This window comes from Elephas maximus, chromosome 16 (assembly GCF_024166365.1).
Source record: "Elephas maximus indicus isolate mEleMax1 chromosome 16, mEleMax1 primary haplotype, whole genome shotgun sequence".
NCBI classification, from domain to species: domain Eukaryota; kingdom Metazoa; phylum Chordata; class Mammalia; order Proboscidea; family Elephantidae; genus Elephas; species Elephas maximus.
The window spans coordinates 69,927,736-69,953,037 of record NC_064834.1 but is presented as its reverse complement, the minus strand read 5'-3'; the positions used below and the strand labels follow the sequence as shown (position 1 = coordinate 69,953,037).

Here is a 25,302-nt window from a genome sequence, read left to right as displayed (position 1 = left end):
GGGTCTCATTCTTTTTCACCGATCCTCTACTTTACCCTCTTGATGACATGTCCAGAGTAAGCGAGATGAAGTCTCACCATCCTCCCTTCTAAGGAGCATTCTGGCTGTACTTCCTCCAAGACAGGTTTCATTCTTCTGGCAGTTCATGGTATAACCTAATTTATCCTGATTAATACTCAACCGTCTGAAGGGAAGGACAATACTCAACACATGGAAGGTCAGCTCAACTGGACTGGACCAAAAGCAAAGAAGTTTCCGGGATAAAATGAATGCTTCAAAGGTCAACGGAGCAAGGGTGGGGGTTTGGGGACCACGGTTTAAGGGGACTTCTAAGTCAACTGGCAAAATAATTCTATTATGAAAACATTCTGCATCCCACTTTGAAATGTGGCGTCTGGGGTCTTAAATGCTAACAAGCGGCTATCTAAGATGCATCAGTTGGTCTCAACCCACCTGGATCAAAGGAGAATGAAGAACACCAAGGTCACACGATAACTGTGAGCCCAAGAGACAGAAAGGGCCACATGAACCAGAGAGACTTACATCATCCTGAGACCAGAAGAACTAGTTGGTGCCCGGCCACAACTGATGACAGGGAGCACAACAGAGAACCCCTGAGGGAGCAGGAGATCAGTGGGATGCAGATCCCAGATCCTCACAAAAAGATCATACTTAATGGTCTGACTGAGACTAGAGGAATCCCGGCGGTCATGGTCCCCAAACCTTCTGTTGGCACAGGACAGGAACCATTCCCGAAGACAACTCATCAGACATGGAAGGGACTGGACAGTGGGTAGGAGAGAGATGCTGATGAAGAGTGAGCTATTTGTATCAGGTGGACACTTGAGACTGTGTTGGCATGTCCTGTCTGGAGGGGGGATGGGAGGATAGAGAGAGTTGGAAGCTGGCAAAATTGTCACGAAAGGAGAGACTGGAAGGGCTGACTCATTATGGGGAGAGCAAGTGGGAGTACGGAGTAAGGTGTATATAAACTTATATGTGACAGTTTGACTTGATTTGTAAACATTCACTTGAAGCTCAATAAAAGTTAAAAAAAAAAAATACTCAACCCTCACATTCAATGAATCTCATCAGTTCTTCATCACACTCCTCCCAAGAAGCCCTTTTTGCCTATTCCTGCAATTACCCCCCAGGCCAGTGCCCCATAAGATCATGTCTGGACTACGACAACCATCTCCTAACTGATTGCTCTGCCTCCACCTTCTAACTCCTAAATTATCCTAAAATACCCAACCAGACTTTTCTTCCTATGCACTGCTTTTCTACATAGTTTGTATATTATCTTAATAAATGCAGTGTTCATTAATATTTATGCTTAACTAGTTTAATAAACTGTCCAAAATTTGGTTAATAAATACGTGAGAGATGCTCAACCCACCAGTAATCGGGGAAATTCAAGTTAAAGAAACAGCAAGACGTCCAGCCTGCAAAGTCTGACAACATTAACTGTTGCTGAGAAAATAGAGAAAGGCTCTAGTCAATCCATGCCAAAATTAGCATGAAAAACAAAATGGCCCCAGGGAGTAGTGGGCAGACACCAGAGGGGCTCTTTCTCATATCCCCTCTCTCAGCCCCAGGAAAAACAGTCCCTCTTCTCTCTCACCCTGCCCTGATGTGTCTCAGAGAAAAAGATGATCATTGAGGGCAAGCACAGACACCCAAGCTCCCAACACAGGAGGGACCAAGCAAGGCAGGGGCTGTTGGGGAATCCCAGAAAGAAACTTCTGAGTGCTGAGGGGAGTGGGCCTCAGGCTACTGAGGAGGGCTCCAACTAAGCCCTTTACGTACACCGTCTCATCTAATCCTCTTAACCAGCCTAGGATGGAGGTTTGCTGTCTTACAACTGAGGAAGAGGAGGGTCAGTAACATTCAGTAACTTGTCACAGGGCACAAAAAGGGTGGGACTAGTTTGTCTGGACCCAGAGGCCTGGATCCCCTAGGCCAGCTCCACTCTGGGCCCCGAGAACATCATAGGGACTTCCAACTGCCTCAGAGAGTCTTAGGGTAGAAGATGGATCTGGAGGACATTGTCCCCACATTTTAGCACCCTATCATTCTTTATCTGCTCATATCTGCCTTCATGAGGGGGCAGGGCAGGCAGCTTCCTTTCATTTCACAAACACCAATTCAGCAGGCACCTCCTCTCCCAGAGAGCCAACAGTTGTCGTCCACCATCACAATGTAGACAAGGCATCTGCAGGGTCGGCTGAGTGGCATAGGGGCCCACCTGGCCTGGGAAACTGGGGGAGGCCAGGCCACAGGAGTGGCTCCACGTTCCACAGCAGGCATGGGGCAGTTCTCCCAAAGCCCTGGGCAGAAGTCCCAAGAACAGCTGGGCCTGAGGAGTTCTGGGTAACAGAGCATCCTGTACCCAGTCCTCAACAGGTCTGATTATAATAGCACATGTTTAGCAGGTCAGTGACAAAGGATGGTCACATCCTCTCTTCACAGCCACAGCCACCTGCCCAGTCACCCTGGCCTCCTCACCACTAACATGGGTTCTGAGTGGGGCTAGGGACAGAGCCACTTGGGTGTTGGGCTGTGCCATTTCCCTCAAGAGATGAACCCACTCTGTGTTGGTGATGCCTGGCTGTGTGAGTGCTGGACAGAGAGGACTTGGCCATGCCCCTGAGATTGGCGGTCCCTCGGTGACTATCGACATCCTCAGCAAGAGGAACCATCAAACGCTCAGTACACTGCTCAGCTCCCAGAGCCTAGAGCTACTTCTCAGGGAAGAATTTAAGCTCCAAGAAGGAAATGTGGGAAGCTTCTGTGGGTTGGGCCTGGCCAACTCCATCACAAACCCATAAGTTGTGTGACTTCAGATAAGTCACAGAACCTCTCTGCACCTCAGTTTCCCCATTTGAAAGGTGGAGGTAATAACAGGACCTGTCTCAAAGGATTATTGCAAAGAAATAATTCTGCCAGGCACACACCAAACGTTTAATGAATGTTGGTCTTATCTTTGTGTCAATTAGACATCATGGAGTTCCCACCTGGAACCTCTTTACCGTATTGATTTGATTTTGACTCATTGTACAGATGGTTTGGCTGTTACCAGGCTCCTTACTCCCCTCTCATTCCCTCCCCACTGCCTCCTGGGGCAGGGACTTACCTACGGTCCTTCGGAGATCTTCACACTGGCTGAGGTGCGGGAACTTCAGGATTTCCTTCCACTTCTTGCTTTTCCCTTTGCGCTTTCCTCCGCCCCCTGCAGAGATGGGGGAAAGATATTGGTGTTGTTCAAGGCTGTGGAGTCTGCGTCCCATTCCAGTGACCCCATCTACCAGCTAGATGGCAGGGAGGCCCAGTGACACACCCTCAACCCCTATGTCACACACATACACACTCTCCCTCCCAGGGCTTCGTCAAGCCTGGGGTCCCTCCCAGAGGCAGCAGGTGAGTCCCTCTGTCCACTTTTACCACACCCACACCAACATCCATGATGTTCTTCCTCACCACTGATGTTCAGGCCCTATTGGTGCCTGGTTTCTGGTCTCCCAGACTAAACTAGAAGCCTCCAATGGCAGGGGCCAGGACTTCTACTGTTTAATATTTTCTGTTACGGATTGAATTGTATTCCCCCAAAATATGTGTTAGAACCCTTACCCCTACACCTGTGGATGCAATGTAAGGTAATTGCCTTCCATAATGCAATGCAATGCGATGTAATCACCTTCCATAACGCAACGTAACGCAATCAATCAGTTAAGGTCATACTGGTGTAGCGTGAATTCTAAACCTAACCACTTCTGAGTTATAAAGAGCAGAATGGACACAGACACACACATAAGGGAAAAAGACAGATGCGTGTGAGGATCATCTACAAGCCAAGGAACCAAGGAACGCTACCAACAAGGAAGGATTCGACACAGCTGAGACCCTGATGTGGACTTCTAACCTCCAGACCTATAAGAAAATAAATTTCTGTTCTTTAAAGCCACCCCCTGGGTATTTCTGTTACAGCAGCGCTAGAAAACTAAGGTATTCCCTTCAGGCTCGGGAAATCTTGTGCAGCAAATCAACAAGCTACTGGGCTGTGGAACCCTTCACCGCCTCCTCTCACATTTTGTCCTGTTGTTTCCTGTCAGGGGACAAGGGCTTCAATTTCCACTTGTCTTGGTCATCCTCTTCTTCTCTGTCCTCACAAACCCAAGGGTTTTTGAAGGTCTGTTTCTAAAGGCTGGAAGGATTCCTACGGGTCCCGTCCTGCCTCATACTCTCCCTCAAGTAAGTGTAAGGAACATGCGGGGCTGAGAGATGCACATACCAGGCATCTTACTCTCCCCGCCACCTGTTGTCCAGGCAACGTTGGACAGACGTCAGATCACACAGGTGTGCAGTCATGGGATGCCAACTCTAAGTCTAGAGTGTCACTGGGGTGTCACCAGCTTTTGGCCTTGGACCTGGAAACACCTCTGTGCCAGGTGGCCAGGGCTCCTTCAGGACCATGATGCCATCTTCTGATGATGGGACCAGGACCCAAACCTGGGGACCAGGAGGTAGAAAAGGGAGCTAATGAGGGAGGAGCAGGGCATTTGGGTCTACTTCTTTGTTCTCCACTTGTCCTGTCTCTAACCCCAACAAACCAGCCCCAGTTCCCTCCTCTCACATCTCTACAGATGGCAAAGGCCTCAGACTCCAAGGGATGGTAATAATGTGCACTGGGCACCTACCATGACCAGGCACTATTTGAACAGTATCTTGTTTAATGCTCAGAATGACTCTTAGAGGAAGAAACCCCTGGGCCCATGTCATACATGAAAAAACAGACATTGGAGGCTGTATAACTCACCAGCCAGGGGCCTGCCTACTCCACACCTGCTCTTCCTCCAGCCAGAGCCAACACACATAGACACATCCCAAACACTACACACATCACATCACACACACACACCACATACCACACACACACCACACCACACACACATCAAAACATATCACATACACAGCACGTATCACACACATACACACCACAACATATCACACACATACCACATACCACATACACACACCATACCACATATACATCACAATGTATCACACACACACCACATACCACAGACAGACATATCACAATACACGTCACACAAACTACATCATACACACACACATTACACACTACACACCACACACACCACACCCTACACGCACACCACAACACACCACACACATCAGTACCACACCACATACCGCACATATCACACACATCACCCCTATACCACAAACCACACCCTGCCCTGGGACAAGCCCCTCGCAAGCCCTCTCCTGCAATGTGCACTCTATTCCCATTCAAGAAATGAGTAAACTGAGGCATAGGACAGGAAAGCAAGTCACCTAAGGCCGTTTAGCTCCTAAGTGGCAGAGCCAAGACTGCGAACTGGGCGGAGTCTAGACCCTAGACTCTCACCCTCCCATTCTGTCTGTAAAGCTCTCATTGGGATGTGTTGAGAGCCAGGGAAATTCTCAGAAGATCCAAGAGAATGCTGATGTCGGGCCTCCAAAGTGATACCAGCACTCTGTAACAGGAGCAGGAGCGGGGATGTAGCTCAGACCCGGCCCACTAAGCTCCAAGAAAAGATGCTGAATTAGACCGAAGGCCTGCAGTCATTTTGTTTGACCCACACATGACTTGTTTCCTTGTTCGCTGAACCAGATGCCAACATTTAAACGTTAGATTTCACACACAAATTCAAATTTCTAACTTCTCTCACATACCCAGGCGTCCCATATGGCAAGAATCGGCCAGAGCTGGGTAACAGCTGCCTGGGACAGGACATGTGGCCTCCAGATGGGCCCCATCCTCACCTAGCTAGGGCCCTCATTCATGTGACCCACCGGCCTCCATAGGGATTTGTATGTGCAACCCCGAGAGAAGGGCTGCCCTCTTGAGAAGTCAGCCTAAGACTTTAGCTCCGCCAGGTCAAGGCACCCCCACGGGTCAAGGAACCTGCACAGCCTAGCAGGGCCTTCGAAGAACTCTGAGCCGTCTTCTCTTCCCACTTCCCACCCCCCTACCCCCCCACTGACAATTCCTGGACCTGGCTGGATAACATAACACACTCTTGATGATACAAATTCCCAGGCTGCACCAGGAACTCAGTGAATCACAGTCTCTTCTTAAAAGGCTCCCCAGACCATGGTTTCAGGGGACATCCAGGTCAACTGGCATAATAAAATCTGTTAAGAAAACATTTTGCAACCCACTTTGGAGAGTGGCGTCTGGGGTCTTAAATGTTAGCAAGCAGCCATCTAAGATGCATCGATTGGTCTCAGCCCACCTGGAGCAAAGGAGAATAAAGAACACCAAAGATACAAAGTAATTATGAACCCAAAAGACAGAAAGGGCCACATAAACCAGAGACTACATCAGCCTGAGACCGGAAGAACTAGATGGCACCCAGCTATAACTGATGAGTGCCCTGACAGGGAACACAACAGAGAACCCCTGAGGGAGCAGGAGAGCAGTGGGATACAGACCTCAAATTCTCAGAATTAATGGTCTGACTGAGACTAGAAGGGCCCCAGAGGTCATGGTCCCCAGACCTTCTGTTAGCCCAAGACAGGAACCATTCCCAAAGCCAACTCTTCAGACAGCGATTGGACTGGACTATGAGATAGAAGACAATACTGGTAAAGAGGGAGCTTCTTGGCTCGGTAGGCACATGAGACTATGTGGGCAGCTCCTGTCTGGAGGGGAGATGAGAAGGCAGAGGGGGACAGAAGCTGGCTGAATACAGGGTGGAGAGAAGGAGTGTGCTGTCTCATTAGGGAGAGAGCAACTAGGAGTATATAGCAAGGTGTATATAAACTTTTGTATGAGAGACTAACTTGATTTGTAAACTTTCACTTAAAGCACAATAAAAATTAAAAAAAAAAAAAAGGGTCCCCAGGTGTCTATGGAAACCAGGGGTCTGTTTTACACACACACACACACACGCAAAAAAAAAAAAAAAAAAAAAAACCTTTTTCTAGATTAATTTATTAATTTAAAAAGTTAACACAGATTCATTTAAATTCGTTCAATCAACATGAGCTGAGCATCCACTAAACGTGAATCACTAAGCAGGGTTGGGGGTCGCAGCGATTACAGGGTGGGCATGGTCTCTACCCTCCTGGGCTTCCAATCCAGCAGAAGAGACAGATATCCAATGCTTATGTCAGGGGTTCTCAATGCCTGGGAATTTGGCCCCAGGGGACATTTGGCAATGTTTGGAGACATTTTTGGTTGTGGCAACTGTGTGGAGAGGTGTTACTGGCATCTCATGGGTTGAGGCAAGGGGTGCTGCTAAACATCCTACAACACACAGAACAGTCATCCCCCCACCACACACACACACCCCCCAGAGAGAATTACCCAGTTCAGGATGCTGATGGTGCTGAGACATCTTGATATATTTAATGGCAGTTTTGACCAACATGCAAGAGAAGTGCAGGGCTGGGAAGCTTGTTAGTCATGAGATGACTGAGGTGGTGATGGAGGTGGGGGCCAGTCAGGTAAAGGCCACCTGGAGGAGGTGTCATTGAAGTTGGGGTTAGGTAGGAAGCTGGAGTTAGGAAGGAGGGAACCACACAGCCACCTGGAGGCTGCCCAGGCACAGGGCACAGGCCTCCTGGCCCCACCTGGGGCTGCATTCCTACTACTCTTTACTTTCCTGGCTTCCAGAACAGGGCAGACGGATACTCTCAGTAGGGTGTCCCCCTACAAATGGCCCCAGGGTCCCTGAGTGGCCTCCCCACCCACATGTGGCCCCCAGTTCCTCTGAATATCCCATCAATAAATCCAGCTCCTCTAGGGCTCCGGAGGGCTGGGCAAGGCTTCCTGTCTTAACAACAAACAACCCGTCTCAGAGAAATCACTGCTTCCAGACAAATACTTGGCTCTCAGTGTGCTGTTGGGTTGTTAAATGGCATATTTGATGACTGAAGTGTTGATACTGTTTATTATTTCTGTGTGACTTGATTGTTTCTCAGTATCCTGAGAGCCTGGCCACACTGTTGCAGAAAACTCCCTGTGTCCTGGCCCCATGGCCCCAGCTGCCCTGGGTAGGTACTCCTGCCTCCTATCCAGGGTCCAGGCCTGCCCACCAACCAAAGGCTCCACCAATCCTCCTCAGCCAGGTTCCAGGCCTTCACCACTGCCTGGTCATCTTCTTTCCAGGCTTTATTTCCCTCACAGTCATTGCCCTCAGGGCCTTTGCACAGTCCCTCTGCCAGACCATCCTCTCCCTGCTTTTCTCAATGCCTCTCATCCACGCTGCAAGTCTCAGCCCAAACCCCACTCTCCTGCAGGGGCCTACTGTGACTTCGGTCACTGAAGAAGGTCCTTCTCTACTTTCTCCGCTTGCCATTAAACAGTGGTTGGGGACCACTGATGGGTGGATCAGTCTGTTCCAACTCACACAGCATACTAGATTCACATATCCCTTCTCAGCACATTTTCAATGGCCCATTCAATCTCAGGGTGTTAAGCGACTGCTCCATGCCCAGCACTGGCCCACTGCTCTATCATGACCTGAAATAGTCCCATTTGCCTGTGGACTTCCCGTCACAGTCTCCCCAGCTCTGAGACCAGCTCCACTATGGGAGGCAGCTGGGCTTCTTTGCTCCCTGTGACTCTCCCCAAACCACGGGAGATGCTCAAACAGTACTTGCTGAATAGAGGAAAATGCTTTACCTCCCAGCCACCTGGTGGACGCTCTAGCCCCTAAGTGCAACTGGTATTGTTCTTTTCCTTCCCCCGTGACCCCACAGACAGGGTTCTCTCTCCAGGGATGGTCTTTCCATCCTCTGCCCCTGCCCCCAAGCTCAATCTTCAAGCCTGGCTCCCGTGCCAGCTCCTGTGGGAAGCCCCTCCAGTGCCAACTGAGAGGCCGACCCTCCCCATCTGGCCTTCTAGAGGGTAGGCCAGGGCGGCCAGCTGTATCTCAACAACTAACACAATGCCTGGTTCATTGCAAATTTTCGAATGAATGACTGAAGGAATAAATGGCAACAGGCCCTAGCCCTCTGGGCTTAGCCCTGAAAACCAGGTGTGGTATACTCAGTCTTCATTAAGGTGGTCTTAGCCCCATTCCAGGTCCCTGGGTGGCACAAATGGTTTGTGCTCACTACTAAACTAAAAGTTGGCAGTTCGAACTCACCCAGTGACACCTTGAAATAAAGGCCTGGCGATCTCCTTCCATAAAGATTATAGCCAAGAAAACCCTATGAAGTAGTTCTACTCTGTAACATGTGGGGTTGCCATGAGTAAGAATCTACTGGAGGGCAATGGGTTTGGTTGTCGTTTTTTAGCCCCATTTTACAGATGAGAGACCTGAGGCTCAGGGAGGGGAATTAACAGGGCCAATGAATGAACCCCACACCAAAACAGAAGCACTTACGTCCCCACTTCCTCCTCCCCCACATTTGTAGGCATTTCCCCTTGAGAGCAGACTTATGCTCATTTGCTTTATCAACCAATTCGCTGCAGCTAGATTTCACCTTCCGCAGTTAGTGAAGAGGACCTGGTCCCCGCCTCCGCGGACATAGTGCTCAGCCCACGCACAAGGAGCAAAGACAAGCAAGACAGCTGGGGTGTGGCCAGGCAGGCAGGGCATAGAAGAGGGGTGGCCCCAGCCAGGGAGCGGGGATGGCAGCAACAGCGGTTCAGACCAGAAGTGGGGCTCCAGTCAGAGGGCAGAAAGAGGCCAAGATGTTGGCTGAGGGGCCTCGGCTTAATTTTGCCCTCTCATGGCTCTGGGGAAGGGCACCGAAGGACCAAGGTGGCCAGCCCTTCACCTTGAGGGTGTGTGTGTGTGACACCAAAGCAAAACCTGGAGAAAGTGGGCAACACGAAAATGCAAGTGAACCCCCATGCATGGCCTCAGCCTCCAGCTGGCCCTTAGGAGGGGGTGGCCTACAGGAAGGAAACTGCTTATCAGATCCCACCCAGCTCACTTCTGCTTTCCCCAGTCCCCGGGGTCCACCTCGCCTGCCAACCATGGCCTCAGCCAGGCGCCCTCCCTGCTGGACTGGGAAAGTACGATAAGGGGGTGGCCGGGGCAGGAGGAGGGAACATGACCAGCAGAGAAGGGTGGGGGCCCTCGGGCAGGAGGCCATGTCCTAGCAGGGAATGGAGTCAGGAGTGGGGAAATCCAAGTCATAACAACATCGCTGCCATATCTTAAGCATAGGCCAAGCACAGGGTCGAGAAATTACCTGGCATTCCTTTTGCTCCTGGGGACGCCCCAGGGGAGAATACAAGGATCACCCCCAAAAGAACTGCCACTGGAGAATGGGCTGTCATTACAGGGGAATAAACTGGCTAGCTGTCATTCTTGTTACTCTCACTGCTTCCAAGAAAGGTGTTTGTGCTTTGTGGGCAGAAGATGAGGGGGAGATGAGGGTGAAAGGGGGCTGAGCTCCAGGAGACATTGCCCCTGTGGCAGCTTGATCCTGATGCGGGGTGGTGTGGGGGCCAGTGATGAGGGGGTCTGAGTGGAGAGCAGCCTCCAGCCTCCCACAGACTCACAACCAGCCTGACATAGTGGATTGGGGCTGCCAGCAGAGTCCTATCCCCCAAAGGACCCTGAAAAGGACAATATTGGGTACCTTGATAGTCTGAGGCCTAATTTACTAGACTCCTTGAACCCTAAACCAAAGCCAAACCCACAGCCATCAAGTAAATTCCAACTCATAGTGACTCCATACGTGACAGAGTAGAACTGAGCTCCATAGGGTTGGCTGTAACTTTTACAGAAGCAGATCGACAGGCCTTTATTCCACAGCACCATCCGGTGGGTTCAAACTGCCAACTTTTAGGTTAATAGATGAGCACAAACCATTTGCACCACCCAGGGACCTCCTTGAACCCAGTGGCTTCTTACACCACCTTTTGGAGTGGTGGCATAGATTTTTGCAAAACAACTGACCCTGGACTTCTCATCAATCTTACTGTATACTTGATTTGGAAACTGAAGAAAAGTGGCATTTCTTGTACCCGCAGGGTCAGGGAGTAATTTGTATGGTTAATACATCTTCTCATTTAATGCTCTCATTAATCCTTTGAGGTAGGTCCTATTACTGTACGCATCTTACAGATAGGGAAACAGAGGTCCAGAAAGGCAAAAACCTAGCCCCAAATCACCCAGGCAGTTTGTGTCACAACCTGACCTAGGACACAAGTGTTCCCACTGTTTACTTCCTCCCTAGGACAAATGTGTAATTGATCTGAGAAGGTTCCTTTGGGGGAAACCGAGGAAGCCTCTATGTACGTGTTGCAAAGACCTTCCTTCTTGCCCTTAAATCTGGGGTTCCTGACGAGCAGCAGTAGCATCTATGGAACTTGTTAGGAATGCAAATTCTTGGACCCCATCCCAAATCTACCAAGTCAGAAACGTGGGGTGTGGCCAGCAATCCCATTTTAACAAATCCCCCAGGTGAGTCCAACACACAGGCAAACCACAACCCTAAAAGAAGAGAAAGTCCCTGAGCAATGCCTGGGAAATAGGGCGAAGAAGCCACTCTCTCCTGCAATTCCTCTCTTTAATGTGTTATTTCTGCCCTGCCTTTCTAAAAAAAATTTTTAGAAGAGCCCTGGTGGTACAACAGTTAAGCACTCATATGTTAACACAAAGGTTGGCAGTTCGAACCCACCCAGCAGCTCCTCGAGAGAAAGACTTGGTGATCTGCTCCCATAAAGATTAAATCAAAAAATCAAACCCTCTGCCATCTAGTTGATTCCAACTCATAGCGACCCTATAGAACAGAGTAGAACTGCCCCAAAGGGTTTCCAAGGCTGCAAATCTTTACAGGAGCAGATTGCCACGTTCTCCTCCAGAGTAGCAGCTGGTAGGCTCAAACCGCAGATCTTTCGGTTAGCAGCCAAGTGCTTAACTGCACCACCAGGGTGCCTCTCCGTAAAAGTTACAGCCTAAGAAACCTATGGGACGGCTCTACTCTGTCACATGGGGTCACTATCAGTCGAAAATCGACTTGACAGCACCGAACAACAACACCTTTAAGAAGTTGTTGTTCTTAAAGTTAACTCAAAAAGTTCCACCTAGCTTCAAAGTACAGTGATTTTGGAGACTGGGGGTTCTTAACCCACTCCAGCCCCCTACCTGACTGCCTGACTTGAGTCAAGGATTTTTCTCACGGCAAAACAGTTAGCAGCCTCAAAGCCATTTACGAGTCCTGGCGGCTGAGGGGTGGGTGATGTTTCCAGAAAGCCCAAGGAGATGCTGGGAGGGCACGGTGCTTAGTTACCTATTGCTGCTATAACAGAAATACCACAGGTGAATGCCTTTAACAAAGAGAGGTTTGTTCTCGCACAGTCTAGTAGGCTCCAAGTCCAAATTCAGGGCACCAGCTCCAGGGAAAGGCTTTTTCTCTGTCAGCTCCGGGGGAAGGTCTTTGTCATCAGTCTTCCCCTGGGCTAGGAGCTTCTCCACCCAGGGATCCCAAGTCCAAAGGACACACTCTGCTCCCAGTGCTGCTTTTTCTTTTTTTAATTTTATTGTGCTTTTTAAGTGAAAGTTTACAAATCATGTCAGTCTCTCACACAGAAATTTATATACACCTTGCTATTTTTTTTTTTATATACTCCTAGTTGCTCTTCCCCTAATGAGACAACACACTCCTCCTCTCCACCTTGTATTCCCATGTCCATTCAGCCAGCTTCTGTCCCCCTCTGCCTTCTCATTTCCCCTCCGGACATGAGCTACACACAAAGTCTCATGTGCCTACTTGAGCCAAGAAGTTCACTCCTCACCAGTATCATTTTCTAACTTATAATCCAGTCCAATCCCTGTCTGAAGAGCTGGTTTTGGGAATGGTTCCTGTCTTGGGCTAACAGAAGGTGTGGGAACCATGACCTCTGGGGTCCTTCTAGTCTCAGTCAGACCATTAAGTCTGGTCTTTTATGAGAATTTGAGGTCTGCATCCCACTGCTCTCCTGCTCCCTCAGGTGTTCTCTGCTGTGTTCCCTGTCAGGGAAGTCATTGGTTGTAGCCGGTCACCATCTAGTTCTTCTGGTCTCAGGCTGATGTAGTCTCTGATTTATGTGGTCCTGTCTCTTGGGCTCCAAATTACCTTGTATCTTTGGTGTTCTTCACTCTCCTTTGCTCCAGGTAGGTTGAGACCAATTGATGTATCTTAGATGGCCACTTACTAGTGTTTAAGACCCCAGACGACACTCACCAAAGTGGGATGCAGAATGTTTTCTTAATAGATTTTATTATGCCAATTGACTTAGATGTCCCCTGAAACCATGGTCCTCAAACCCCTGCCCCTGCTACGGTGGCCTTTGAAGCATTCAGTTTATTCAGGAAACTTCTTTGCTTTTGGTTTAGTCCAGTTGTCCAGTGCTGCTTTCTCGGTGGTATGAGGTCCCCCTGTCTCTCTGTTCACTTCTCTCTTTTATATTTCAGAAGAGGCTGACTTAAAATACAACCTAATCTTGTAGATTGAGTCCTGCCTCCTTAACATAACTGCCTCTAATTCTGCCTCACCACCATCACAGAGGTAGGATTTACAGCACACAGGACAATCACATCAGATGACACAATAGTGGATAATCACACAGTGCTGGTAATCATGGCCTAGCCAAGATGACGTATATTTTGGGGGGACATGATTCAATCCATGACACATGGAGAGTATCACACAGAGAAGACAGATGCCATGTGACAAAAGAGGCAGATGCATCTATCAGCAGCCAAGGAACGCCAAGGGTCACCGGCAGCACTGGAAACTAGGAGAGGGACGTGAAACAGTTCCTCTCTCAAAGCCAACGGAAGGAATGGACGTGGTCAAGATCCTGATTTGTGCTTCTAGCCTCCAGAACAGTGAGAAAATAAATTTCTGTTCTTTAATGCCACCCACTTTGTGACATTTTGTCATAACAGTCCTAGGAAACTAGGACATGGTTCCAGTTGGAGTCTGAAATGATCCAATTGGTTCTGGTCTTCAAAGATGGAGAGAGCAGAGGGCAGGATGGTGGGGCCAAGGGACCAGCAGGTCTACCCCAGCAAGCAAGATCAGTGTGGAAACTTCTGGGGTGGGGCCAGCCCTAACCAGGGGCAACATGGGCAAGGCCACAAAACAATCTCCTCACCTCCACAGTTTGGGGTGCTGCTGGCTATTTAGGGGCACAAGGACATGAGGCAGAGGGACACAGACCACCAAGCCCTCAGGGCTTCCAGCAGAACCCCTCTCTGCTGCCACCTAACAGCCCCTCATATGGAATGGCTTGTGGTCCACCCAGAGTCACAAAGTTTGGAAAGGTCAGCATTACGCTAAGGTAAGGGATCAAATTCGTTAAAAACACAAATTACACTGCCAAGCAGGTCTTTAGAATATGTATCTGGGGGAAAGAAAAGGAAAACAAGGGAAGTCGGAGGCTCTGTTCTCAGTACATTTTGATTAAGGTCTGGGAGGTGCTCAATATCGTGGTTGCTGGAACGTGGAAGGACCTTTCCACTATACTCCCGGCCACAAAAAGCTGATGACTCACTAGCTCTCAGCCACTCCAGTGGAAGGTCGTGTTACAATTCTGCCGGTGACGTCTGTGGGGCTAAAGAATCCATTCAATTCTTTTTTACCCAGGTGAGCTTTCAGGATTCAGCTTCTACTGCGCTGCCAGCAGGGTCGGTTTTCCAGAAAATACAACCATGGAGAGCCTGTGGGTGTCCTCAGACTCAGATATGGCCAGCAGCAAAGCGGAGGGGCTTGGTTTTTCTAATGAAGGGAGATCACCCCTGTGTCTGCTGCCCCCTACCACTACCCTCCTCAACACCCTGCCCAACTCTCCTGCCCCTGCCCTCATGCTTCTTTTATATCCACCTTGGCCTCCGCTTTCTTTACCTCACGCTAATGACGTGGGTGTGGAGCAACTCACTGAGTCAAAGTCTCTTTCCATCCAGCCCTGAACAAGGAGAGATCCCAACTACAGGCCCAATCGGGGGTGGCATCACCTAGTGGCTCAAGCCTTTTCAGAAGCGACAGGACTTCAGCCAACTGTACTTGAGGTGACCTCAGTCTGCAGAGGGCTTTCAACAACCCGACACACTTGGCGACTGGAGTGAAAGAAAGACAGATGTCTGAGGGATCAGGAGAAACAAGCCCTGGCCACAGCCCTGCTGCCGACTTGCGGGAGAGCAGGAGAAAGCAGCATGCTGTGCCTCAGTTTCCTCATCTGGGCCCGAGATGACTGCACCAAGATAGGCAGCAGAACCCTTTTTGTCAAAAGAGTTTTTATTTAAGATCCCTGTATTCAGTTGTACCAAACCAAAAAAAAAAAAAAACAAACCCATTGCCATCGAGTTGATTCCAACTCATAGCGACCCTGTAGGACAGAGTAGAACTGTCCCATAGGGTTTCCAAGGCTATAATCTTTACGGAAGCAGACTGCCACATCTTTCTCCCATGGAGCGGCTGGTGGGTTCAAACTGCTGACCTTTTGGTTAGCAGCTGAGCTCTTAACCACTGCACCACGAGGGCTACTTTAGTGGGTTGCAGTGTCCCCCAAATTCATGTCTGCCTGGAGCCTCAGAATGTGGCCTCATTTGGGACAGGGTCTTTGCAGATGTAATTTGTTAAGGATCTTGAGATAAGATGATCCTGGATTTAGGGTGGGCCCTTAGTCCAATGACTGGTGACCTTATAAGAGAAAGGAGAGGGAGGTATGAACATAGACAGACACAGAAGGGAAAAGGCTGTGTGAAGACGGAGGCAGAGATTAGAGTGATGCTGCCCTGAGCCAAGAACACCAGGAGCTACCAGAAGCTGGAAGAGGCCGGGAAGGATTTTCCCCTGGAGCCTCTGGGGGGACAGTGGCCTTGTCAACACCTTGATGTTGGACTTCTGGTCTTGAGAGCTAAGAGAGAATAAATTCCTGTTGTTTTAAGCCACCAGTTTTGTGGCAACTAGTTAGGGCAGTCCTAGGAAATGAACACAATCCCCAAAGGTGAAACAGATAATAAGGGAGCTGATGGGGTGGGATGGGCAGAGAGGGGATGGGATTTACAAACACTGGGCCGGGGGACCCCGTTCTCATCCCGGTACTTCCTACCTTCTGAGAACACCAGCACTAAGACACTGCCTCAGTGCATCCTTGTTCATGACTTTCCTGGATGCCTCCTGAATCCTGGCAACTCCAGGCTCCACCCTCCCCCCACCGTTACCATACTGTCCCAAGCTGCTTTCTAGAGTGTGGCTGTCACTGGGGGTCAGGGTCTGGTGGCACCAGGTGGAGGACCCCCCGTAACTACACGCTGATTTAAATGTTCAGAAGACGACATAACACCGGGGGCCGCCAAAGGCACCTGTGGCCCCAGACACCCTGAGGTGGGAATTATACCATTTACTCTGGTGGCCTGAGTAAACTGTTCCCCAAGGCACAGGTCATCAGGAGCTTTAAGGAGTTGTGACCCTGATGTTTCGGGAGTGTGTTCAGTTCTCTCCTAGCCGGGCAAGGGGTGGGCAAGAGAGGGAAGAAAGGAGATGGAGGAGCTTCTTCCTGCCCAGGAGGGCTTCTCACGGCCTGAACACCACCACCTTCACCATGCCGTGAGGACTGACCCTTGTTACAGAACCATTTTAGGGAAAGTAGGAACATGCCCAGAGTCCCTGGTACAAATGGCTAACATGCTCAGCTGCTAACCAAAAGGTTGGAGGTTGGAGTCTACCCACAGGTGCCTAGGAAGAAAGGCTGGGCGATCTACTTCCAGAAAATCAGCCATTGACAACCCTAGGGAGCGCGGTTCTACTCTGACACAGAGGGGGTGGCCAGGAGTTAGAGTTGACTCCATGACAACTGGTTTTTAGAAATGTGCCCAGAGTCACGTAGAATTAAGCCCAGACTCTGTTTAAGAGGCCAGGGAGCAACCTGCCCTAAACTCAGGAAAGCAAAGAGGTAGGGAGGAGGGAAGGAGGGAAGGGGTTTCCAAGCCCTGACCACTGGGAGATGTGCTCAACTGCTTAGAGGGGGCTTCCACTGCTCAAGAAGATCCCACCAGGAGCATGGGCAAGAACAGTGGCGGGTAAATGGTAGTCCCCAGCCAGCTCTGCCCTTTATAGGACGGGATGTAGAGAGGCGAAGATACAACAGTTATCCTGCCCCAGAGAGCTCTTTGGTGCTGCAGTTCTCAGCTGCAAGAACCTGAAACCTCCTCAGTAAGTTCTCAAAAGGAAGTGAAGTGTCGGAGTGGTGTGAGGCAGGTGGAACAGGGCCTGTGGGGCCTGTGGCCGGTGGAGCCTGTGGCCTGTGGGCAGGTTCAAACACCTCCAAGCCTGCCTCATGGCCACACAACAGTTGGAGTTTCCAGGGCAGAAAAGCCTCAGTCGCAACCAGAAGGATCCCACAACCTCAAATTAGGAAAACCAAAACCAGCACCAGGCCTGTAACCGGTCACCATGGGGACAGGCAGACACGCCTTCTCCCCAGCCCAGTGAGCCTGAGAGAGGACTCTGGCATGGTTTGGGGGAGGTGGAGAGACTGAAGGACGGTCCCTTCCAGGAAGCCCTTGCTGCTGAGGGCAGAGTGCTAAGGCTGGGCTACTTCCAACCAAACGCTGCCCCCCTTGAGTGAAGGCTAGGCTGTTTACCAGGGGCTCTCACACGCATGGCCTCACTGCCTCTTTACTGCAATATGAAAGGTGAGTTGTTGTGTCGTTACCTGAACTCTGCCACACGCCATCTGTGTGGCCTTGGTTAAGTCACTCATTGTTTCCTTCTGCAATTGAAGTTACTGCTACCCAGTCTGTGTTGCCGTGTTAAGGGTTACAGCCATGTGTGCAGAGTAGATGCTCACTAACTGTAGCTGTTATCATCACCACTATCACTACCATCAGCACCACCATCACCACCCTACCACCATCACCACCATCGATACCACCATCACCACTACTACCACCATCGCCACCACCATCACCACTATCACCATCATTATGTTTATTATCTCCATTACCACCACGCTATTACCACCATCATCACCCTACCATTACCACCATCACCACCATTAATACCACCACTACTATCATCACCATCACCACCACTGTTACCACCATCATCACCCTACCACCACCAGCACCATCACCCCCACCCACCATCACCACTGTTATCACCATGCATCACCACCATCATCTCTACTACCACCACCACAATCATCATCATCCTATCACCATCATCACCCTACCACCATTATTACCATCATCACCATCACTACCACCATTATCACCATCATCACCCTACCACCATTACCACCATCACCACCATTAATACCACCACTGCTACCATCATCACCATCACTACCACCATTATCACCATCATCACCCTACCACCATTACCACCATTATCACCATCATTACCCTACCACCATCATCAATAACACCATCACCATCATCACCCTACCACCATCATCACCATACCACCATTAATACCACCACTACTACCATCATCACCATCACCACTATTAATACCACCACTACCACCATCATCACCATCACCACCATTAATACCACCACTACTACTATCATCACCATCACCACCATCTTCAGCACCATTGCCACCATCACCACCACCCCCACCCCACTATCAGGACTACTTGTAGATGACAGAACAGAGACCACAGAGCTGGCAAGAGACAGACAGCACATCTCAAGTCCAAGTCTTCTCGACCCTAAGTTCAGCCATCTCTCCACCCTACCGCTTCCCCATCCACTCATACACACACTGCTTCCCCATCGACATGATGTTAGCATCTGTCCCAAGGTGTGGCTACAGAGAAATCACGCAGTGACGCCACATGATCTGGCCCATTAGCTCTCTAACCTCACCTCCTAATACTCTCGCCTCGCTCACTCCACTCCAGCCACACAGTCCATCTCCTTGCTGTTCCTCAAAAGCTCAAGCACGTTCCCACCTTGGGACCTCTGCTCTAGACCGGTGGCTGGCAAACTTTCTCAGTAAAGGGCCAGACAGGGTCTCTGGGCCAGAGGATCTCTGTTGCAAGTACTTGATTCTGCCGTTGTAGGGCAGTGGCCATAGACAATACGCATAAAAATGGGCATGGCTGTACTCCAATATGACTTTATTTACAAAAACAGGCAGCGTGCTGGATGTGGCTCCAGGGACCATAGTTTACCTTAGTTTGTCTGTTCCCTCTGCCTGGAACCCCCTTCCTCCATCCTGGGAGAAGACGTCCTCGGAGTAACGCACTCATCTCCTTCAACATTTTGCCCGGATCTCACTTTCTCACTGACCCTGACCACCTTTTGTAATTCTGCAGCCGGCCCTGCCCAGCTCTCCTCCTCCCTCTCCCTTTCTTTCATTTTCATTTTTAATTTCCATTGCACATATCACCTACTAACCTTCTAACATGACTTAAAAAAAAAAAAAAACCTTAACTTAGTCATTGTTTATTGCTTATTGCCTGTCTCTGCCCCACCTCCCGTTAGAATGCAAGCATCACCTGAGCAGGGACCTATGTTTTGTCCCCTGCTGAATCCCAAGAACCTTGAATAGTGCTTGGCACATAGTAAACGCTCAATAAATCTTTGATGAATGGATGGGTAAATGGACAGAGAGGCAAGACCAGAACGGTAGAGATGATTTCCAAATGGACTTAAAAATAAAAAGGCCACACCACACACCATAGTTCTTTCTGAGCGTTCGTTTTCCTTTCTGAAAATGGGCATAGCACCACCTTCCCTGAGACGGGCGGAGCAATCGAAGATACTGCTATCCACCTTGCATTGCCGTGTTAAGGGTTAGAGCCATGTGTACAGAGTAGCTGCTCACTGACTGTAGCTGTTACCATCATTATTATCACTACCATCAACAGCATCAGCACCACCATCACCAGCACCACCACTATCACCACCATCACCACCATCAATACCACCACTATCACCACTACTACCACCATTAGCACCATTACCACCACCATCACCACTAGTTTCACCTCCCCCCAGGCTGTATCCCACCCATCTCAGCGGGTCACTTGCCCTGACACTGGACCAAGAGCCCCTTCTCCTAGCACAGTGTGGAAGGACAGGCAGGGTTGGACTTCTGAGTCCTCTGTTCACAAGCCGAGTGACCACAGGCAACTTCCTCAACCTCTCTGAGCCTCAGTTTCCTGACCAGTATATTAACTAAATGCCCTTTGAAGGGGCAATGAGAGCATGTGCTTAAAGTGTTTGCCATGGTACCAGGCAGAGAGTGGGAGAGAATACAATTTTATGTTCTTCTCTTGACCCCCACCCCAACTCCCCAAACCCTACTCCTCTGTGGTGTCCCTCCTTCTCCTCTATTCCTCTCTGTCTCTTTAGGAGTTTAGAGAACATTTCTTTTAAGAGAAAGCAGACCCCTTTCCTCCAGCAAACACTACTGACCTTCTTAAACATGTCCATTCCAAGTAAAATAAGTTTTTTAAATGTATTTTTTGTGCTAACTACACTTTTGCCTGCACCAATTTTCACAGTTGAAAAAGTCTGGCCACAAAAATTAACTTTTCACTGCAAAAGCAATCTTCTTCTCTCAGCAAAGCACAAATCTGGTCACTTTTGTCTTCATTATGTTTTCTCTGGGTGAAAGAAGAGAAAGTTGGGGGAAGGGAGGTGAACCGACCCCTGAGAAAAGCCACAGGCAGTTGTAAGTTGGCCCCGGTAGCACAACTGTGGTTATTTTGTTGGAGAAATAAACAGGACTATTAGCTCATGAAAAATGCCCCAATTTTTCATAGGATATTCACAAAAATATTTGCATTTCACTGTGAGTAATAATTACTTCTGCTCTTCCCAGAATTTTTGCATCACCTTCTTAAAGAAGCTGAACAGACTCTTTAGAAATCCTTCTCAATCAAAATCCCTGCCGCGTGCTTGGTAGTTATGAGGTAAATGTGACTATGCACACAGAGGCCTAGGAAGTCTGGGGCATGGAAGAGGTCAGGGAGAGCCAGGTCCTGCCTCACTGCTTCCGCTCCACTATCTCTGAACCTCATGACACCACAGCAAAGTGGATTTATTTCGCAGATGAAGAAACAAGCCCAGAGAGGTCAAGTATCTGAGGGTCTACAGCTAATAAGTGGTTGAGATGGTATTTGAACCTAAGAGTGCCTGGCTCTTAGCTCCCAGTCCGCAAGGCTGACATGGAGTTAGCTCAAGGGGCAGAATAAGAGCTGTGGCCCTAAGAAAATACCCCCAAAGTCTGAGCCCATGGAAGCTCAAAACCAGCACACCACAGAAGGATCTATAGACAGAGGAGTTTCCAATGTCAAGGTGAACTTCCCCAAACTGGGGTCTAAAAGAGAGTTCTTAATTCCCACCTATCTTTACCCCAAACAAGCTCCTCTCCTAGGCCTCCCTGTCTTAATAAATGGCACCACCATTACCCAGTAACTTAGTCCACAAATCTAAGTGCTTTCCCTGATTCCATCTCCCTCACTGCCTCTCAGAACCTGGATGGTAAACAGTCTCCAAGATGGTCTGCAATGAGTCTTGTCTTCTGGTATTCACAGCCCATGTAATCAGCACGCTCCCACACTGAGCAGAGCCGACCTGTGTAGCCAGTAGGATGTGGTGGAAATGATGGAATGTGGTTTCCAAGGGTAGATCATGAAAGTCATTGTGGCTTCTCTCAGACCACTTGCTCTGGGGGAAGCCAGCTGCCACATTGTGAGGACATTCCAGCTGCCCTATGGAGAGGCCCATGTGGGGAGGAACTGAGGCCTCCTGCCAACAGCCGGCATTAATCTGTCAGCCACATGAGTGAGCCATCTTAGAAGTGGATTCTCCAGCCCCAATCAAGACTTCAGATGAGTGCAGCCCCAACCAACAACTTGGCTGCAACTTCATGAGGGACCCTGAGCCAGAACAACCCAGCTAAGCTGCTCCTGAATTTCTGACACACAAAAATCATGAGATAGCAAATGTTTATTTTTACTCTAAGCTGCTAAATTTGGGATAATCTGTTACACAGCAACAGCTCACTAAAACAGCCCCCATCCTGAAACCATCCATCATATATTATGGAGTTTACTTCTAAATGGTATGTTGACTCTGCCATCTCCTTTCTCCTCCACTGCCACTGCTCTGGCCCAGGCCACTGTCATATCTCATGGGATGACCACAGCAGCCTCCTAACTGATCTCCCTGCTTCCATCTCGTTCCTGTCCAACCCAGAGTCCACATCACTGTCTGAGGGACTTATAAAAGCAAACCACTTGCAGGCTCCCAGTGACTCCCACTGCCCTTAGGACAAAATCCAAACTCTTCACCACGACCTACAAGAAGCTACAGGCTGAAGCCCACCTGTCCACCCGACCTGTCTCCCTCCCAACCTCCCAGCCTCATCTCCTGCCTCACTCTGCTCCAGCCACACAGGGTCGCCTTTTGTGCCTCAAACATACCACGCTTTCCAATCGGAGTCTTTGTGCTTGCTGTGCCCTCTGCCTGGAACACTTCATAAGGAGGGAAGGGACACACTCCCTAGAGAGTGTCAGCAGGAAGCACCTGCAAGGCAGCTTGGGCCAGAATCTCACACGAAGTTCCCATGCCGCCCACCAGGCCTGGACAGGCATGGCACACCTTTTCCAGGCGAAGTTGACAGAACTCATCTCAGCTGGGGTCACCAAGACTCTGCTCAGGGCCAGAGAAGGCGTCTTGGACTGGAACTATCAGCCGGCCCCATGCCTCCTTCCCTCGCTATGTGACTGGAACGGACACCTCCCCTCTTGGGGCCATGTTTCCACATCAGAAATATGAAACCCTGGACCAGATCAGTGGCTGTCCATCTGCAGCCCACACTCCCAGGGTCCCGGGTCTCTGACCAAGCCTCAGGGAGCCAGGAAGAACGTGTGCACACAGAGCAGAGCACACGCTCAGCCGCTCATCTGGGTGTGGAGGTCGCTGTGGGCAGGTCAGGCTGCCAGACCCGCTCTGAGGCGGCCGTGATGAACAAAATCAGGAGAAGGATGACTTGCCTCACAAGCAGCCTATTAAGTAGACAAATTCCTCCACAAAAGCAGAGGGAAATCATCACAGGTCCTGGGCAAAGCTCCAATTTAGCTCTAGTGCTTCCAATCAAAGAGGGCTGACTCACCCAGAAGGCTCCCCCCACCCCAAACCTGGCCTAGGCTGGCCCGGCCAGATGGTTCGCCTTCTCCCACGTTACTCCATCCTCCAGCCGACACCCAGGGCTCCTACAAGGGTCTTCCGAAGCCTCAACAAAGGGCCTTTCCTGTGGTCACAGGGGCAGCTGTTAGTGGGCTTTCAAACAGAAATGGCCAAAGCGAGGTGGCCTCCAGGGCAAAAGCTAGGCCTTCACTTGCTTCCTCACTGGGGAAGTTATTTCCTGCCTCAGGGCCTTTGCACATATTGTTCCCTCTGCCAGATGTGGACTTCCAGCATCATTCTTAAATGAAATGTTTGAAGAAAGAGAATAAAATAAACACACATGTGTATCCACAGACTTTGTCAAAATTTGACATTCATTCATTCACTCTCCTGTCGAGACACATAGGTTATTATTTTCAATTTTTTGCATTACAAATAATGTCACACCGAACACCTTGACACACATCTCCCTGTGTGAGAGTCTGGCCCCCACCTGCCCTGGCCAAGTCCTCCTGAGCCACAGGTCTTACGTCACGTCATCATCAAGTCCTTCCTTGAGATCCTCCCCACCCATCTAAGCTACGTCCCCAGGTTTCTCTCTCACTGCTCCCCAACCTTTTGTTCAAAGCACAGTCGTCAGTTCTCAGGAGACACTGATTTGTGTCTTTACTGGGTTCACGTCCAAGAGGACAGGGACTGTGTTGGTTTTGCTCACCAGTGGTTCACCAGTGCCTAGGACAGTGCCTGGCACACAGCAGACCTCAGAGTGTCTGCAGAATGAGTGAACGCTGGAATAAATGAGTGAGCAGAGGCGTCACACCAGAAACAAGCTACGCCACACTCATGTCCCTCCAGGATCCAAGAGATGAGCCTGTCACCGTCTCCATCCACCCCTTGCCCTGCCTTCTAAGAGAAGGGGCCTTAGGTTCCTGCAGCTTACTGGCCTGAGGCCCCAAAGCATGAAGCCCTGGGAGCTGGAAGGTTAGAGACATCAGGCCAGGTCCTCACAGCTGAGCACAAGGTGACACTCATGAGCTCTTCCGCATCTGGGCTTTCCTAGGGCACCCACAGCCGACACCTCTTGCTGTTGGGTGCTGTTGATTCGGACTCACAGCAACTTCATGTGACAGAGTAGAACTGCCCCATAGGGTTTTCTTGGTTGTAGTCTTTATGGAAACAGGTCACCAGGTCTTTCTGCCATGGAGCCACTCGGTGGGTTCAAACTGCCAGTCTTTTGGTTAGCAGCTGAGGGCTTAACCATTGTACCACCAGGGCTCCTAGCTAGACACCTCTTCCCATTCAACCACAGCAGCTGGAGAACATGCTTCCCATGGCCATGCTCTGGTTGTGAGAAGTAGCTGCCCTGGGGACAGTGGCTGACCCCTACTGACCCCTGGCATTCCTGTATGAATGGAACCAGACCAGCCTCCACGTTGCCGGCCACACCTTGGATCAGGATAAGGAGCAAGACTGGGCAGTGCTACCAACCATTTAGTGTCTCTGATTCCAAAGTTTCAAGAGAAAGTTCTGGATCAGGAAAATTTGGGGTACAGCCAAGGAAATAACAATACACATTAGCTGCTATTGTTGAGTGAGGCTCTGGACAGGCCAGCCTCTCCCTATCCTCAACTTGATGAGGAAGACTCTGCTCTTAGCCCCATCCTACCGATGAGAAAACTGAGGTGCAGAGAGAAGCCACCTACGGCTAGTAAGGGGCAAAACCAGGACACAGCCAGACTTGAGAGCCCACATTTGTAATCACCACCCCCATAGACAGGAGCTTGTGGGATGCCCTGGCCCAGAAAGGGTGAAGAAGGTCAGCTGCTTCGCTCAGAGGAGGCCTGGAAGAGCCTGCAAAAGTCTGTTTTCTTCAGAGCCAGGAGATGCTCTTTTCACGCTTTAGGAGATATCTGGGGCTTTGTCCAAGTACCTTAAAGGCCAACCAACAAAGCTGACTGGAGACAGACAGACAGATACACATGGATGACCACGATGCTATAAATAATGATAAAGAACAAATGGCAAGAAGCAGCCACTGGGGCCTTCCCAGCCAGCAGCCAGCCCTTCCCAGGCCCCTCAGGTACCATATCAGGGCTGGACTCTCCAGGCACCCACAAAGACCTAAGTTCAAGTCCTGGTCCCACATGTGTACAGCCATGTGGCCTTTGGTGAACAGCTTCCCTTC

General features: G+C 49.9%; 1 protein-coding gene across 2 annotated transcripts in view; it reads right to left on the bottom strand.

Moving 5' to 3' along the window:
- GRK5 (G protein-coupled receptor kinase 5) overlaps positions 1–25,302 on the bottom strand; it is a 237,159-nt gene that overhangs the window by 118,801 nt on the left and 93,056 nt on the right. For both annotated transcript variants that reach the window (XM_049855869.1, XM_049855868.1), the window contains exon 2: positions 3,137–3,232. In XM_049855869.1, the coding sequence (XP_049711826.1) occupies positions 3,137–3,232 (96 nt within the window). The remainder of the gene's footprint in view (positions 1–3,136; positions 3,233–25,302) is intronic.